Below are 18,668 nucleotides of genomic sequence, written 5' to 3' on the forward strand. Positions count from 1 at the left end.
TGCTATTAGCTGTTGGTAACCTCAACAGCACCTCTTCTTATTCTGTTGGATTATTCACTTTCCGCGTATGGCTTGTATGCACCCAGTTCGGCAAACCTGCACACTTCACAGCTGTCATTGCTACAAGGATAACATGGTAGGGCTCCCTTCACCATTGCTTCAAATACGAGTTCCTCACGTGCTTTTATATGATAATCCAATTACCAGCTCTCGAGTTGTGACCTTGACCTTGAGACTGTTGAATTGTTGTAGCTTCCACCTGATGAGAAAAAGATCGGACCATATCAGCCAACATTTTGCAATAGTCTAACACCATGTCATCTGTAATATTTAGAAGAGCATTGGCAGGAATTGCAGGCAGTCTCATTGCTCCCCCCCATCAGGATCTTGTGAGGAGACAAACCAGTCTTCTTGTCAGGAGTACTTCTCATTGACATTAGAACCAAAGGCAAAGCATCAGGCCATTTAAAATTTGTTGATGCACACATCTTTTCCAGTCGGGACTTTAGAGTTTTGTTCATCTGCTCTACATGTCCTGAAGCCTATGGGCGTAACTACAATGTAGCTTCTGCTGAATGTTTAAAGCTAAAAATAGTAACTTTATCACCTCATTGTTGAAGTGGCTTCCTGTATCTGATTTCAAAGAGACCGGGAAACCGAAACGTGGAATCTACTCTCTGGGAAGTAACTTAGCTATTGTAAGGCTATCATTTCTCCTTGTAGGTTAAGCCTCAATCCAGTGACTAACACTATACACAATCACCAACACATATTTCATACCAGCACACGCAGGCATCTCAATAAAATCAATTTACATCCTGATGAATGGACCTCCTGCCATACCTATGTGTCCCATGTTGACCACTGTTCCTTTAACAACATTCATCTGCTGGCAGACAATGCATCTATGGCAAACTACTTCGGCAACTTGTCTAAATTTTTAATTGAACCATTACTGTTTAAAACTCCCAGTCATTGCATCTCTTCCTATGTGTACTTGACCGCGATAGTATCTGGCCTTTTGAGTCAACAAACTGTTTGGCAGAACTACCTTTTCTTCCGCTGTCACCCAAATATCATCTTCCCTTTGTATACATTGAAGCTTCACCCAATCTCTGTGCTCTTCTTCTGGAACATTATTTTGTAAACCTTTCAACGCTTCTAAAATCTCAACAATTTACATCGTAAAATTTGTATACACTTCATAATTTTCAGCCATCAGTTCCCACTTTCCCTTGAAAGAGATACCATTTAAGGCACAGAATTTTGCAACTTGATCTGTATAAGCATGTCCCAAAGTCACATAATCCTGTCTTCTTTGATGTGCACTGCATTTAATCTCAGAAATGTTCTCAGGTTTCTGAACAGCTTGTAACAATTTATGTATTCTTTCACCATTTCTTACAGGTGAGCCAGACAAAGTTAGAAAACCTCTCTGTGACCAAATCTGGCCAAAATCATGCATAATGCCGAATCCATATTGGCTATCTGTATAGATCGTTATTTTCATCTGGTCTGAAATTTGGCATGTTCTAGGAAGAGCCACCAATTCTGCTATATGAGCAGGAAACACTCCTTGAAGCCATGAAGCTTCCAGTATGTCAGTAATACTGCATACTGCATATCCTGCTCTCAGCGCACCCACGTTATCTCTCAAGCAGGAACCATCATCAAAGATATTTCAATCATTGTTTTCTAGGCAGGTGTCTCCAATATCTGCCCTTGGTTTTGTGCACAATTCTGCAATTTCCAAGCTGTCATGTTCAATATCTTCCATTTTATCCGAATCAATTCTTTCAACTTGTAATAAAGTTGCTGGGTTAAGCACTGTACATCTCTTAATTGTTACATTTGGTGCTCCCAAAATCACTGTTTCATAACGTGTCAATCTTGCATTGGTCAAGTATTGTGTTTTTGAATGTGTCAACAGAATTTCTATTGAATGAAGTACCATTACTGCCAAGGGATAACCCATCACAATATTCTCACTTTGGGTTATACTCTGCTCTACTGCTGCAACTGCTCACAAACATTCTGGTAAGGCTGCTGCAACTGGATCTAAAGTACCTGAAAAATATGCTAATGGTTGACTGACAACACCATGTGTCTGCGTCAAAACAGATAAAGAACATCCATCTCATTCATGACAGAACAACAGAAAACCTTTTGTGTAATCAGGCATACCTAAAGCTGGAGCTTGCCACTAACTCTCTTTCAGCTCAGTAAATGCTTTCAGACAGTCCTCATCCATCATTATGGGATCTGAACCAATCTTATGTGTTGGCTTTTGTAAAGGTCTTGAAATAGCTGTAAAATTCTGAATCCATTGACGGCAATATCCTACCTTTCCTAGAAACATCCTCATTTCTTTCTGAGCCCTTGGTATTTTCTTTTGCACAATCGCTGCTCCTCTTTCCCTTGAAATTCTCCTAGACCCCTTCTCAATCAAATGACCTAAGTATTTCACCTCTTTTTGACAATACTGCAATGTTGTAGGGGACACCTTGTGACCACTGTCTCCCAGAAAATTCAACAATGCAATTGTATCCTTCTTGCATCCTTCTTTTGTCTTTGATGCAATCAATAAATCATCTATGTACTGCACTAATGTCGATTGGTAAGGCATTAACAATGACTCCAGGCTCTTTTTTTAAAATTTGATTGAATATCAATGGTAACTCTGAAAAAACCTGAGGAATTCTACACCAATAATAGACTCTGGTCAGGAATTTCAAACAAAAGAGATATCTTCTATCCTCATGAAGAGGCACGGAGAAAAATGCTTGGCATGAATCTACCACGGTAAACCATTCAGCATCAGACGGAATCTGGACCATAATCACAGCTGGATCTGGCACAACTGGACAACATTTAAACACAATATTATTGATTTTTCTCAAATCCTGGACAAGATGAATTTTCCCACATGGTTTTCTCAAACCCATTATTGATGAATTACATGGACTACTCAGCACTTCTTTCAGAACTCCTTGTTCCAAAAACTGCTCTATCAAAGGTCTTATACCTTTGTTTGCTTGATTTGTCATCGGGTATTTTGCAGTCTGGGGAAATTCCACATTGTCTTTCACTGCCACTTTGACTCCTTCAACTCCCTTAATCAACCCAATGTCTTTCCCTGAAAGATCCCAAACTTTAGACTTAACCGTTTCCTGCAAATCGATTGGAAGATCTTTTATTTCAAAAACCGGAAAGAAATTAATAAAATGAGTTGAATTATTCTCCTCACCTCTTGTTCATTGAAATTAATCAGAGAAAACCCTCTGGACACTTGTTCATTGTCAGCAGTAAACACTGAATTGTCATCACTGTTTGTCTCAATCTCAATTCCTTCAACTGAAGAGGTAATTGAACAATTTATTTTACACAACTGATCTCTTCCCAGAAGTGTCACTGGACTGTAATCGCAAACACCAAATCTGTGCAAACCTTTAAAATTACCAATTTTAACAATATCTGGCTCTGTAAGAGTGTTAGTCAAATGTTTGTTCGCAACTCCTACAGTCTGAACTGTCCTCTCTGATAAAAGTAAATCTGGAACTTCCACAGCCCTTACTATTGAGCGTGTAGCTCCTGTATCAACCAGAAGAGAAATTTGATGAACATGTACTTTATCCTTTACATAAGGACCCCTCTGAGCCACTTCTAGTGATGTTACCAACACAGACTCTTCCTCATCTGAACTATCTAACGACCATTCATCATTTATTTAATTCTCACTAAGTAGGAGAAATTGATGAACTGTTTTTTCACTTTTGTTTGACTTCTGATTAGTGACCACCTGCGAAGGCATCACCTGATGTTGATCCATAGGACTCTGTGTCATTTGAATTTGTCTCAGCATGTGAATTTGTTGTGCAGGCACCATCTGCATCTGCAATTGTGGCTGCAATTGTTGTACCTGTGACATTTGTACTTGCATCAGCTGCAAAGGTTGAAAACCCTGCATAGTATTATTCTGAAAATTATGATTTTGACCTCTCACCCAATGTCCTTTCATGCTCTAGTAGGAATTGACACAGTTTGTCTGCTGAAGGACACCACCTTGATTTAACAACAGACACTGTATTTTCCAATGTCCAATTGCCCCACAATTATGACAAGGTAACATTCTCTTTCTTTGCTGCTCATCCTGCATTACCACTGAATTCAAATCCACATTTCTATTGACAACCAGAAACATTGTTCCACCTCGACCTCTACCTCTGCCTTGACTCTGAAACATACCATTCCCTTGCACCTGCTGCTGAAACTTTCCCTGCATTACTGTCTGTGCAGCCTTGATCTGCATCACCATTGCTTTCTCCTTCAACTTTCATCATTTCATCTCGTCACTACAGTATTTTGCACATTGCAAAACCTCATCGATCGGTTTAGCTTTCCAACTGATCAAATTACTATATATCCTGTTTCTCAATTGTCTCTGTATCACTGAAATGTTTGAATGCCTTCAACAACCTTTCATAATATGCATGAATTTATTCTTGTGCTTCTGTGCTGTTCTATCTATGTACTGCCAATCAATCTTTTTGGCAAAACTTTTGTTTTCAGGAACTCAACCACTTTATAGTAATGTTTCATTACTTCTGAAGATGGTGCACATGTTCTCAAATCTCTCTGTGGTTCACTTGTCAGCCATTCTACACTCCTTTTGCACTTAATCCACAAATCTGCTGGATCAACAATATCAAAGAGAGTATTCAGGTCCTCCCACAGACATTTCGCAAGCTTCACAAACCTATCTGTCTGTTGATACCATTCTACTGGCTTTTCTCTTAATCTTGGATAATCATTTGTAAAACTTAAGATATCACTCCTACTCCAAGTTACATGTACAAAATTCCCTCCTGGGGTTTCTCTCATCTGTAACATCTTCACTGATTCTCCTGTCTGCGTCACATCTACCAAAGGACTTCCTAATTCTTTCTTCGGTGTTTCTCTTTTCTTGACCCATCTGCCTTCCCATTTATCTAAGGCTCTCCAAACATTTACTCTTTCAAGCAATTCCCTAAGATGAGCCTTCATCCCTGCAGACCACAAGTGTGCAAAATCTTCTTCAAGATCTAATCCATAACTTCTCTTCAGGTTTTTCAATTTTATGAGATCGATCTCATACTCATCTGCTATTTTTTCTAACTGCTGCTGAACCTTTCCTGCTCCCTTTGTAATGATCTTACACAAGTATCTCAATTGCGCTTCGGTATATGTCTCGAGTCGGTTCACACTCATTGTCCCTTCAAGAAGCTCATTTCCTTCCATTGATAATCTCAGTCTGTTTATTGAGTCTTCCTCCCTATTCTGCCTCTATAGGTTCTTTGAACTACTTAGATCTTCTAACCATCTGGTTATTTCTTGTGTAGATAGACCCTTCAAAGAAATCTCATTTGACTGTGCACTCGAGCTTTGCTGTTGTAATGTACTCGCACATTGCTGTGGAGACAATAATCTTTCCTCCTGATTACTGCAGGATCTGATCCCAGAATTCCCAACAGGAGACAAATCTATTAAAGACCTAGGGGGTCATTCTGACCCCGGCGGTCATGGACCGCCGGGGCCAGGGTTGGCGGGAGCACCGCCAACAGGCTGGCGGTGCCCCGCAGGGCATTCTGACCGCGGCGGTTTGGCCGTGGTCAGAAGTGGAAAACCGGCGGTCTCCCGCCGGTTTTCCGCTGCCCAAAAGAATCCTCCATGGCGGCACAGCTCGCTGCGCCGCCATGGGGATTCTGACACCCCATACCGCCATCCTGTTCCTGGCGGCTCTGCCGCCAGGAACAGGATGGCGGTATGGGGTGTCGTGGGGCCCCCGTAAGAGGTCCCCACAAAGAATTTCAGTGTCTGCTCAGCAGACACTGAAATTCGCGAGGGGTGCAACTGCACCCGTCGCACCTTCCCACTCCGCCGGCTCCATTCAGAGCCGGCGACCTCGTGGGAAGGTTGTTTTCCACTGGGCTGGCGGGCGGCCTTTTGGCGGTCGCCCGCCAGCCCAGTGGAAAACCCAGAATCACCGCAGTGGTCTTATGACCGCGGTGCGGTATTCTGGAGGGGGGAACTCTGGCGGGCGCCTCCGCCACCCGCCAGAGTTAGAATCACCCCCCAAGTCTCCTTCAGGTTTTGTTCTTGCCTTGAAGTTGATTTCTCCAAAACCCCATTCTGAAACTGGACCAAAGAACTCACTCCACTATTATTACTCCGGACACATAGTGGAATAAGCGTACCCATTGTAATAGGTACTGAAATCGAATCCGGATTAACAAGAGGTCCAGCATTCTGTGTCTGCATTGTTCTCATGCTCTGCATTTGAGGAATCTGTATTTGAATAGGCTCTTTCTGAATTAAACTCAGCCATTGTTGACCTGAAGACAGCACCAAATTAGTAGTCGTCCTTACAATCAGAACCTCTGGATAAGTCTCAGGAATGTTTATCTCTAACTGATGTCCATTGTTTAATAAATCATTAAAACTACTCTGCATCTGAACTCTATCACTGTTCAGGATATTCTGTGATACCCCCGCTGTTGAAGCTGCAGTAGGACTCATATTACCAGTCCCACTTCCACTGGTTCCACTCTCACTAATTCTACTCTCACTGGTTCCATGACCTTCTAGAGCTGCATATGGTGGTGGATGATTTCGCATAAACTCAGAAATTAATTAATTCATCATCATCATTAAACATAGCTCTTTTCAGTTCTCTTAATTTGTATTCCTTATTTACGGAAGAACTCTTTTTCTTCTCAGCTTTTGACTTGTTCTCATCATCTTTTGTTCTTGCAGCAAATAACCTAATTCTCAGTAGGGTAGCTAGTCTCCACTCCTTCTGCTCATCGTCCCATTTAGCTTCTGCTACTGACTTTTCTACTCTCCTCATTCTTTTCTCAAATTTCAAAGCTTGTTGGTATCTAGCTACTAGGTCCCAAATCGCTAAAGCTTCAAACTGAGCTGGTCTCGGAGGAGGCTTTAACTGTACATTTTCTGCCGTAGATTCTCCAATTAAAAGTACAATTTTCTGTAAAAGCCAAACAACCTTCTATCTTTGTGATCTTAATCCAGTGTTTCAACCAAAGGCAAGCACCCGTACCCTTCTCCTCAATCACGATATATGCTGGAGTATTTTCTGGCAAACAAATTTCTTCCTCTCTTGCCGGAATATACTCATCACATCTGAAGCCACTTTTTAAAGCTTTGAAAAACTTAATTTTCAACATAATCTGTCAAAAAGCAATTTAACGAAGAAGTGACTTACAAAATCTATCCAAACAAAAACAAAATAATGAAATCTGTCCAAAAATAACTAATCAGAAAGAGTGACTACAGTCCCACAATCCTCTTCAATGCTCTTGCCTTCCAACCGCACTGCACAGGTGTCGGACTAATGGACGAATCCATGAGCAACCCTTCGCACTAACCAACCTATCTCAGCGCTGCACAAACGTACATCACACTAATACACACACCACCTCTCAGCATGACTGCTAAGATGTATTTACTACAGGTAGGGAAATACAATCGCTTCAGGAACCTTCCAAATTTCACTTTCAGCTTTCGCATCTACAGTTACTCTTTTTCACAGTTCCCCACGTTTGTAGGCAAAATTCGACCTGCAAATTTCACTTCTCAACTGGTCAGTTAGACTATTGTCCTAGTGCACATAGGACTCACCAAATCCCAGTTATAATTCCAACTGCACAAATTATCTCACAAACTCGACTTACCAACCATGCCAGATCGGTCTACTAAATAGACAAATTACAACATATACCAAGTGTCTCTCTACCCTTGTACCAAGTATTTCACTACACTTGTCAATATACTCTGGAGTCTTAGACCTCCCTCATTAGGAGTGTCTTATCAACAACCACTTGGACAATTTATCCTGCACTAAGCACCACACACAAATGAAGAACGCTTACCTACTCTTATACCTATTGGAGTACACCCACTCCCTATAAACTCTAATGGAGTACGCACACTCCTTGTAAACTCCTGAACACCTCAATCATCTGCAAATTAGCTCAAGCTGTGCAAGCGCAAAATAATCTAACCTCACTCAATTCAATCAGAACACCACTAAGAACATACCCTTCAACCTAGAGCATCTCCAAGCGCTGGGAAAGTCACTTAAGACATCTAGCAACTCATTTTATCAGATCCGTAAAACATTTCAGAAAAGTTAGTAAAAATCTAAATTTTCAAGAAAATTCTTTCACAAATTATGACATAATTATCACATCATTTAATAATGACATAACTGTAACTCTGCTACCAAAAACTGCTGCAGCGCCGAGAAATCGAAGCTATTATCTCAGACCATATAGTGCATTTCGCGCCTTAGGCCGATGGACCGACACAACATTGATTAGAGGGGATGTCAAATAGTATATGTCATAATAATCACAGTAAACAACAAAAAACAAGAAATTGACAATTTGATTACACTGCAATGTCCACACCAGTTTATAAGAAGATTTTTTACATTTATATCCCTCTATTAACAATGCTAAAGTCACAAAAATAATTCTCAAACACAAATGAGTCATCAATGGCTGGTTAGAATGCCTTATATATCGAAGTTTAATGAAAGCAAATAAACAAATTAACTCAAGAGTTATGACACAACTTAATAGCACCAATATCTGCACCAGTGAGATACTATATATTGAAGCAATAGATCAAAGAACGTCAACACGAATCATGAGCATGTGAAGACAGACTCCCTCTCTAACCACTAATTAGCACTAACCTGTTGGGCTTCATGTAAACGTTTTAGAAACACAAATTTAGAAAACATACTAACTCGGGTTACATCAAAAATAATATTATTATTATTATTATGCAGCAATTAGTTAATGAGTTTCAGCTGGTACCTGTAAAACAAAAGACACATTACAATTTGCATTCTATACATTCCCCATAAGATCAATGAATAACAACTGAAATCACTTCAGCAAGGGGACACCATCAGAAGGAACTGTCGAATTAAGGATAACTGTAAACGCCCCAAGTCTGCAAATCTAACAACTCTCTCTGTCTGTCTCAAGAATAAGTAACAGAGCATCAAATGAATTCTCCCAAAGCCCATGATTGGTCAGGACATGAGGTCTTATACATTCTACCAATAAAACTGGAGTCAGATATCGAAAAGTTACACATTCTTAGTACACTAAGGCCCTGACTTATACTTTTTTTTGCCGCATTAGTGTCATTTTTTTATGCAAAAGCAGCACAAACTTACAAAATACAATTGTATTTTGTAAATTTGCGCCACGTTTGCGACTGCGTCAGAAAATGATGCTAATGTGGCACAAAAAAAGTATAAATCACGGCCTAAGTTTTGATTTGCTAACATCTCATCGACGAAATTATTAACTGAACACAATTTTAACAATTTCTTCTTCTCTTCTGTCTCATCTGTGGATCCATTGTTCCCTCACGACAAAACGTCATTCTCAGGAAGAGACTTCTAACAATGTTGCATCTATTTCCATCCTCAAGAAAAACACACTTTAGTAACATTTTCCTAAAAATAAAACAGTCAAACTCCAGCAAAGACCTAATAAATCTAACCTTGTAAGGTATAACATAACATTCCACTAGAGGTAGCTACTTACACTTCTATAAACTATTCAACACACTCTTTTCTCGATTAAGCATTTAATAATGAAAAACAATTCCATTATAAGCTAAAGTTGGCCTAAGTAGAAATAAAATGAATCATGGTGGCCATTTACAAAAGTCACCCGTTTTGTTAGTATTTATTAGAAAATCACACATTAGTTCATCAAGATCAGTACATATTTAATTATACATTTTATCTGTAAAATCTCTGCTCCTGCAATGCTATGCTCACCCTGAGGTCACATGGGTTTCCGGGGTCTGTCATACCTCAAAAGGCATGTGTGGCTTTGCCTGTGTTGCCAAGACCATGCTCCTGCACTGATGATGTGCATGGGTATCACAGGATGGGCAGCCGTCCACAACAGTACCTGCTTTGTCACCATAGTGGTGTCAGCCCCCAATGAACCTCACTTACCTAATGAAAGACAGACATGTTGCTGAATGCTGTTGCGTCGACTTTGCCTTACTTCATGTGAGTCCTTTTATTGTGTCCCTCCTGTCACCTGGGGTGCTGCAATTATAAGCCCTCTCACTGGGTCATTGTTGCTTCACCCAGCTCTGAATGTGACTTGCTCACTGTGCCACTGGATTCAAGCTAGCCTGGCTGATGAGGGGCGATACCCTGAATCCGATCCTAGGATTCTTGTTTCCCCTCCAGGGAGGACCTAGCCGGGCAGTTTGAGCTGGACTGTTCCCATAGGGAGCAGGGTCAAGACTGATTTGCATATGCCTGGGTCCAAACTGGGGTGCTGTGGTGAGCAAACAAAAGGATGGAGTAAACCCAGATCTGAGACTAGGGATGAATGTTTGCATTGTTCAGCATTCCATCCACCATCTGTTGTTTTTGCTTTTGTTGCCCTATGTGGGAAGGGTATGTCCAGGCATGGGTCCCATGCTCCCTGTGCCACTGGATTCAAGCTAGCCTGGCTGAAGAGAGGTAGTACTCCATAACCAGTCCCAGGATGCTAGGTTCTGTTTCAAGGAGGACCTGGCTTGGGAGTTCCGTCTAGACTCTTCCCATGGGTTCACGGTCAAGACTGATTTGCGTATGGTTAGGTTTGAACTGGGATGGTGTGGTGAGCGAAAAAAATGATGGATTAAAACCCAGGTCTGTGACTGGGGGTGAATGTTTGCATTACTCAGCATTCTGTCCATCATCTGTGTTTTTTTTGCTTTTGTCATCCTAAGTGGGAAGGGTATGCTCAGACGTGGGTTCTGTACTCACTGTGGAACTGGATACAAGCTAGCCTGGCTGATGACGGGAGATACCCCACAACCAGTCCCAGGATGCTTGGACCAGTCCAGGGAGGACCTGGCCTGGCTGGACTGTTCCCATGGGGAGCAGGGTCGAGATTTATTTGCAAATGGATGGGTCCAAACTAGGGTGGTGAGCAAAAACATGATGCATTGAATCAGTTCTGTGACTGGGGGGGGGGGGGGAGGGGGTGAATTTTTGCATTGTTCAGCATTCCTTCCATCATCTGCTATTTTTGCTTATGAGGAGCTTACCAACACTACGAGCACAAGCAGTCATTTTTGGATACTGGGACTTATTTTTCAGTAGAAGTCTTTCACCAACAGAAAGGTAGAGTAAGGCAGAAAAGTGAGAGATGGAACAGCATCAGAAGGAAATACCAGCAATTAAAATTAAGATTGAAATGGAAATGAAAAAGTAAACGTGAGTGGAAGAGTCAGAAGGTGAGGGTGGTGGAAAATGTGAAATCTCCTGGAAATAAAAGTTGGCATTTAAAAGATTTTTTTTTCCACTTCGTTTGCATTCCGTGTCTTTGTGAATTTGGCACACCTATATACAGGAATACAAATGTATTCCCCATATGTTCCAAAGCATATCACGACAACACCCTATGTATTTAATATGTGGTGGTAACAAACCTAGATTTTAGCATTAGTAATTTTCTTGATACTTTATTAATCTTGCACTTAGTGTTTTTAAATATCTCTAGTGCTGTCACTTCTTGGGCTGTCATCAGAGTCATCATTCATGTGACATCTCTTCTTGTCATGTCATTCGAGTCAAAGGGCATGTGGCGTGACATACTCTACCCCTGCGATGTTCGTGAATTGAAGTCCGTGGGTTTACGATATGTTCTCTTTGTGGTGCAAGAAAGATATATTAACAGACATTTTAATGTGCCAACTGCTCACATATTAGAAGTGAATATGAATGTGGAGAGGGTCTTGATTCTTTCCTATCTTGATAAAGACCACAGAAACATGGTCCATGATTGCTCTGATTGGGCGGAGTGTTTAATATTGCACAGGGAAGATAGTTCCATGGATTTGTGTACACTCTGCAGCAATCTGTGTATAACAATTAAGAGCTCGATTTACAAAGATAGTTGCAACTCTGTACTCGCATATCTACACCTTCGAGACTGTAGATTTGCTACTTTCTGGAATTCAAAAACTTTTCCAAGAATCCGCAGGGAAATTGCACCAGGTGCAAGCATCCTTTCCTTATGTATTCCTGGGAAGGCCATCTGACATGTCCAGTGAGATCCCAGTCTCACTGTGCGGAGTTCTTCATAGAAAAGAACTTTGCAGTCATTTTTGTTTTCTCCACGGGAAATTGCTTCTCTCTGTGGAGAAACCCCTTCTCCTACACCAGCAGCTGCGGGGGTGATCCATTTCTATTCCTGTCCAGGAAAGGGATTTTAGAATAGATTTCACACTGTTATAGGATGGAAAGCGATAATGCTGACAAATGTACATCTTGGTCGGCGTGCACAAACTTCCAAGGTGAACCATGTCTTAGAATACACATTTTTCTATGCCTTTAGTGGGATTTATGAGTGTCCAGAACTCAACATTCATGACAAAGACCTCTTCGACTGGAAATGGGCTTACACCTGCTAGAAATCTCTTTGCAAATTCATGGCAGGGGTTAAAAGGTATGTTTACGATCGAACTTTTCTTTCTGTCTTGGGCCTTGCTTCCAGTTTGAATCTTACTGTGAATGACTCACCCTTTCTTCCTCCTAAGTTCGATAAAATAAGTACTACTGGTGTTATTTCCAGCACTACAAAACTGCAACATTTGCAATAACAAGAGCTACATTAAAACCCAGGAAATAATGTTTCTTTCATGGTTTTCTCCTCGTTGATACTTTATAAATGAATGATCCACATAACAGTATCTTCTGAAGAACTTGGCTATTATCCTCTTCATTAATGGGTATGTTTTCTGGAAGCTATCTACAGGGTCTCTTAAAGAAACAATTTGCCTAACTGATCGCAATGTCAAGTTACCTACCATTGTTCATATTTATTGGCAAAGCACTGATTTAAGCAAGAACTGATTTAGTTTTAAAAAACAAATCTGTACTCTTTCTCTATCTTTTGCCTTTAGGTGAGTTATGCAGCCAGCAGAGACCAGCTCAGTGACAGAGACCTCTTTCCATCGTTCTTCAGGACTATCCCCAGTGACAAAATACAGATAGAAGCCATGGTTGAGGTTATCCGTTTCTTCAGGTGGAACTGGGTTGCAGCCATCGGTAGTGATGATGAGTATGGCCATGGGGGCCTGGAGCTCTTCTCCTCCCTGACTTCAGGCCGGTACATCTGCACCGCTTTTGAGAACACCATCCCCACAAATGTGAACGACCCCATAGCCATAGAGACCTTTTCGGAGATCGTGCAGCAGATTAACAAAAGTCAGGCCAATGTCATCATCCTTTTTGCCGATGAAATGTCAGTACGCCCGTTGTTAGAGGAATGGGTAAGGCTGGGGTTAGGCCCCAAGGTATGGATGGCGAGCGATGGCTGGGCAACCTCTACACTGATCTTGTCCCTACCGGGAATCCTGAACATCGGCACTATACTTGGTTTTACAGTACAAGGAGGACAAATTCCTGGCTTTGCTGATTATGTATCAAAAGTCTTTAAAGCAGCACCAATGGAGAGTTTATGTTGGGCATCGAGGGATGGCTTCTTCCCCTCTGCCGACCCCAGTACCTTAGAGACTCATCAGTGCCAAGATTGTGACTACATCTCTTTCCATAACGTATCATCTGCTCTAAAAAGCAATTACACATACAGTGCTTACGCAGCTGTGTACAGCATTGCCCACTCTCTGCACAATCTCCTGAAGTGCGACTCTGAATCATGTCTGGAGATCCAAAATATTACAGGCTGGCAGGTAAGGAAGTGTGATATCAATACATACTGCCAATTTTAAGGTTGCAGTTTCAGGAAAGACTAAAAAGGTCGCGTATACTCAAAGGGCTATCTGTAAAACCATGGTATCAATATGTCAATATTTGTCAACTTCTCTTTGGTGACACCAGTGTGTATGAAGACAATATTGTAATTCAAATAATATTGACCGCAAAAATGGGCCTTGGTTATGACCTGACAATGACTGAAAAATTGAGGGCCCAAAAAAACAAATATAATGGTGTGAATTTCTAGACACCTGTCTTTAAGCCTAATTTGAATATGTATGTACTTCTGTTACGTTTCCATTTTAATAATGTGATTTCTATAGGTGTCTGCAATGTATACAGTTATATGGCCATTTTTGTACACCAGCTGTATTTGTTTTTTACTTTTGCATAATATGATTTATATAGGTGTACGGCAATGTCTAAAGTTAGCCACCCCTTAGCACCCCCCCCCTAATGCCACCATGTTTGCACTGTATCTAAGATACTGCACAACAGGTGCGTGGCCAAGATGACGAGCACATCGGACACTCGTTAGAGAGCTCCGCACTGGGAATGGCAGATATCTTGTTATTAATCGCAGACGGGACCAATGAGTGAATTGGGAAGACCCGCTACCTCCAGTCAAGCTCGGACGCGTTCGGACGGCTGCAACAGAGCCGCACATGTCACAATGGGGCTCGCCTGACCTGATGCTGCGGACACTACGTGGACAACGGTAATGGCACCACGGCCCGTGATTGCACTAAGGATCGGAAGAGCCCAGGGGTGCTTGTGAGGATCCATTGCTAGCTACACAGCTAAGTCCCAGCCCGTCAAGAGCCAGTGGGTGCTCCAGGGGCATCTGGGAGCTACGGCTGCGCTGCAAGGAGAGATGCGATACCGTGGACCTGACTGTCAGATGATTCGAGCCGGAACACCATAAGAGTTGCGGGCAGTGTGACTGCTGTGAAAGAGCAAAGCTCCTTGAGGTGGTTAGTGCAAGCCCATTGGCACCCCCTATGGGCAGAGTGGTTCCTGAGGGCTCTTGGCAGCCATTGCGCATTGCTGTTACAAGCATAACGTGTGGTCTGAGAGATACCTGGGGCCCTTGTTTGGGAATGTGACGTGAGTCTACGGTGAGCTGCTGAAGCGGATGAGAGAGCATTAAGACTGCTATGTGAACTGAGCGCAGCCGCGGATCATTCATAGTGTTCTGTTGACTTTCGTGGAAGAAGTGGTTACCTCACCCAGAGAATCCTCATAGAGAGTGGGGCATGGTAGAGACTGAGGTAACACAAAAGGAATAAACAGCTACAAACTTGCAATTACTTGTTGGCCACCCTGCAACACAGAATTGTCTCTGCTGCATTGTGATTGGCATCTCTGAGTGGACTGCCGCCTCACATGCCCAGGGAGCCAGGCGGGCTATCTCCAATAATTTAGTGGAACTGTGAGGCAGAGCTAATCCATCAACACACTCAAAGCAGTGTCTTCCTGGTGTGGGTGGGGGTGGGTGAGGGTGTCCCTGGGGCCAAGGAAGGGCACCTGTGGGCTCTGACTGTGGAAAAAGGCACACAGGTCCTGTAACGCCTGCCTTGACCCAGGTGTTAAATAATGGCGCTAGGCAAGCTTAGCGCCAATATTTAAGGCCCCCATCGGCCTGTGCTAGATTTTAGCACAGGGGGATAAATATGGCGCTAAAGCCATATCATTGTTTTCTGCACGGGAAGGCCATCCTTGCATCTTGTTGATGCAAAGTAGGTTTCCAATTCCAGAAAATGATGTAAACTCCATAACTTTGGCGAAAGACGTGTCTAGCACCAAAGTATAAATATGGAGTTAGGTTTGCACTGAATTTGCATAAAAAAATCACGCTAATTCAGCACAAACCGAGTATAAATATGGGCCATAGTCACTCGCCCATTTCCCCCGTCTGAAAGGACATGGGGAAAACACGTCCCGCCAAAACAGTAGGCAACACCATGCAAACAGGAGACGGACTCACATCGGACCCTCCATCACAAGTCACTTTCAACACTTCGAATCAACGCTTAATAGCCACTCCGAGAAATTTGAGAAGATCCTGCATGCTATACTGGACACCAAAACCCCACTGGAGGCTAAAATTGACTTGGTATCCCTAGAGGTAAACCTATTGAGAACGGACCATCGCAAGTTGGCAGATAGGGTTACCCAGGCAGAATCAATCACACAAACTTTGCCGCCGACTCTTCAGGCCATGCAAACAAAGATAGCGAACATGCAGGAAGAGATATCTGCTTTACATCGCAGGGCAGAGGACGCAGAGGGGTGATCTGTTCTTCGAGGAGTGGCTCCTGCACACTGTGTTGAAGGATAAAACACCTCCTTTGTTCTCCATAGAAAGGGCCAACCGCATCCTGGTACGCCCTCCCAAAGCGGGAGCACCACTGCTCCCTCTCATCGCCCACCTACTGAACTTTCACGACCGTGATCTCATTCTTCAACTGTTCCGCACTAAAGGCCCATGGCAATTTGACAACACCACGATCTCTGACTACCCGGACTACACTATGGAGGTGCAACGCAGACGTGGCTCTTACATGAAAGTTAAACAGCAGTTGCACGAACTACAGATCAAATATGCTTGCCTCTACCCAGCAAAGCTTAAAGTCATGGACAATGAAAAGACGCACGTTTTTCAAACACCAGCGGATGTGTGGACTTAGCTGCATGCCAAGGGCCTCACTGCGACACTTGGGAAGGAGGAGGAAAGGGACACGTGGGTGACACCTAAACCATGACGACACCGCAGAAAACCCCCAAGGTCCCGTCCAGATCGTGATCAAGCAGCTGCAGAGCAAGCTCAAGCAGTCGAAGCAGTGACACAACATCAAACCAACTCATTCACTGCTCTTCGATCAGACCATATGAGAACATCTGGATCTGAGAATTGCAAATTGGAGGCCTCTTCAGTATGCAGCAATGGGGACCCCACGTCACTCCCGGCTCAGTAGACGACATCATCTGATTTTTTTATTTCCAATATGTCCTGTACTGCAGACCAACAGCTCTTACTTCCATTGTACCTCTCGACTGCAGACATGGCTTCTCCGTCGATACTGATTTATTGAAGGACCCTTTCATACTAAGACGCGGGCTCTAGCACGGTGCACCAGAACGCACGTGCAAGTCACTCCCCTTCGCTATGCCTACTTGGACACGTTATTCACAGAATTATCATTACAATTGTTATTTTGCGTATGATTATGTGTATTGGGTGGTACACCTCGCTGTTTCGGCCCTGGGGGGATTGTTAATGCAATTAGGGTGTTCTTCGACCTACATGCTTGTTTTGTGGTGTTCTGCACCGTATTGTTGTGTACAGAATTGTTGCTCTGCACGTGGAACACTAACATTGTGGATGATTATGGGAGGTATCTATTGTAAGGGATGGGGGACTATGAGTATCAAGGTACGACTGGTAGCCCAGCGGGTCACTTACTGCATTGGACATGATACCATCATGCCTTCATTGACGCACACTCCTCAATGCAGAATTTTTACCTGGAATGTGCAGGCATGGCATCCCTCACCAAGAATCATAGGGTATACTCATATCTTAAGCGCTGTCAGGTTCACATTGCACTGCTTCAGGAGACACAACTCACGGCCACGGACCTGAATCGATTACGATCTAGGTGGCGTGGACAAACATATGACACTATTACATCTGCCTATGCCAGGGAAGTTCGCGTATGGGAGGCTCCGAGAGTCCCCTTTGCCATAATACCCAAAAAATAGATTCAGAGGCCGGTATGTCATTCTGGAGGGTCAGCTAGATATAACCCCCATTAATCGAGCAGCAATATATGCCCCTCATGTGACTCAAACTCACTTCCTAGACTTTCTAATACCTCCCCTTTTTGAGAACCACTATCTCCGGTAATATGGGGTGGAGACTTTATTTGCACCCTGGATTTGCCTTTAGACCGTTCCCACCCCCCACTATCTCAGCTACAAGCAACTGCATTTCCCACCACTTCAGGAGATGGAGCACCCATGCGGGTCTTAGCGATGTATGGTGCTTGGGTCACCCACAAGAACTTGAGTACTTGTTTTACTCACCCGTTCTTGACCTGCATACCAGGATTGACATTGTTTTTAGCATCACCCACAGTGGGCCTCTTCTAGACTGGTTGGAATACCTAGCACGACATACTTGGACCATAATCCATTGGTGGCGGTTCTGTCCTGGGGATCACCACAACCCACCATCCCCAATTGGCGCCTCCAAATGGAGGCTCTTTTGGACCCTCCCTTCCATGACGCACTATCGCAGTGCATCCGACATTTCTTCAAAACTAATGCTAGTTCAACTTCTTTTCGTGCCACAGAGTGGGAGACCCATAAGTTGGTGATTCGGGGGCACTGTATGGCAACTACTTGGGGGGTCAGACGGCAATAGCTACGAGATCTCTCTGTGGTGGAATGAGATCTGCGTCAGGTAGAAGTACAAGATGCAGGGCACGCTGTGTTGCCCTCACGGCTTCAACAGTACCATATACACCCTGGCGAGGCAAAATCTGCCCTGAGCTATCATGACTTCCGCACACAAATGGCTCTATAACATGCACAGGGAGATCGCTCGGGCAGGTTGCTTGTCTGGCCCCTCCGAGGTGAACACCGCAGTGTATGTCGATTAGACTAGCTGATGACACAATAGCTACTTCACAATTAGCTGTTAATGGAGCCTTTCGTGATTACTACCGAAAGCTCTATGAGAAACTGGCTACCCTGAATCTGAGCTGCGTGCAGGAATTTATGGGAGGGGTATCCCAACCTAGACTCAATAATACCCAACGCGATGGTATGGAGCAACCCATTCAGC

The 18,668-nt window shown here is 43.2% G+C and overlaps 1 protein-coding gene across 1 annotated transcript in view; it reads left to right on the plus strand.

The window, feature by feature from the left end:
- The window catches only part of LOC138301785 (taste receptor type 1 member 3-like), a 164,873-nt gene that overhangs the window by 83,927 nt on the left and 62,278 nt on the right, over positions 1-18,668 (plus strand). The window contains exon 3 of the mRNA XM_069242287.1: positions 13,003-13,791. Coding sequence (XP_069098388.1) covers positions 13,003-13,791 — 789 coding nt within the window. The remainder of the gene's footprint in view (positions 1-13,002; positions 13,792-18,668) is intronic.

The sequence above is a fragment of the Pleurodeles waltl genome, chromosome 6 (assembly GCF_031143425.1).
Source record: "Pleurodeles waltl isolate 20211129_DDA chromosome 6, aPleWal1.hap1.20221129, whole genome shotgun sequence".
Lineage (NCBI taxonomy): Eukaryota > Metazoa > Chordata > Amphibia > Caudata > Salamandridae > Pleurodeles > Pleurodeles waltl.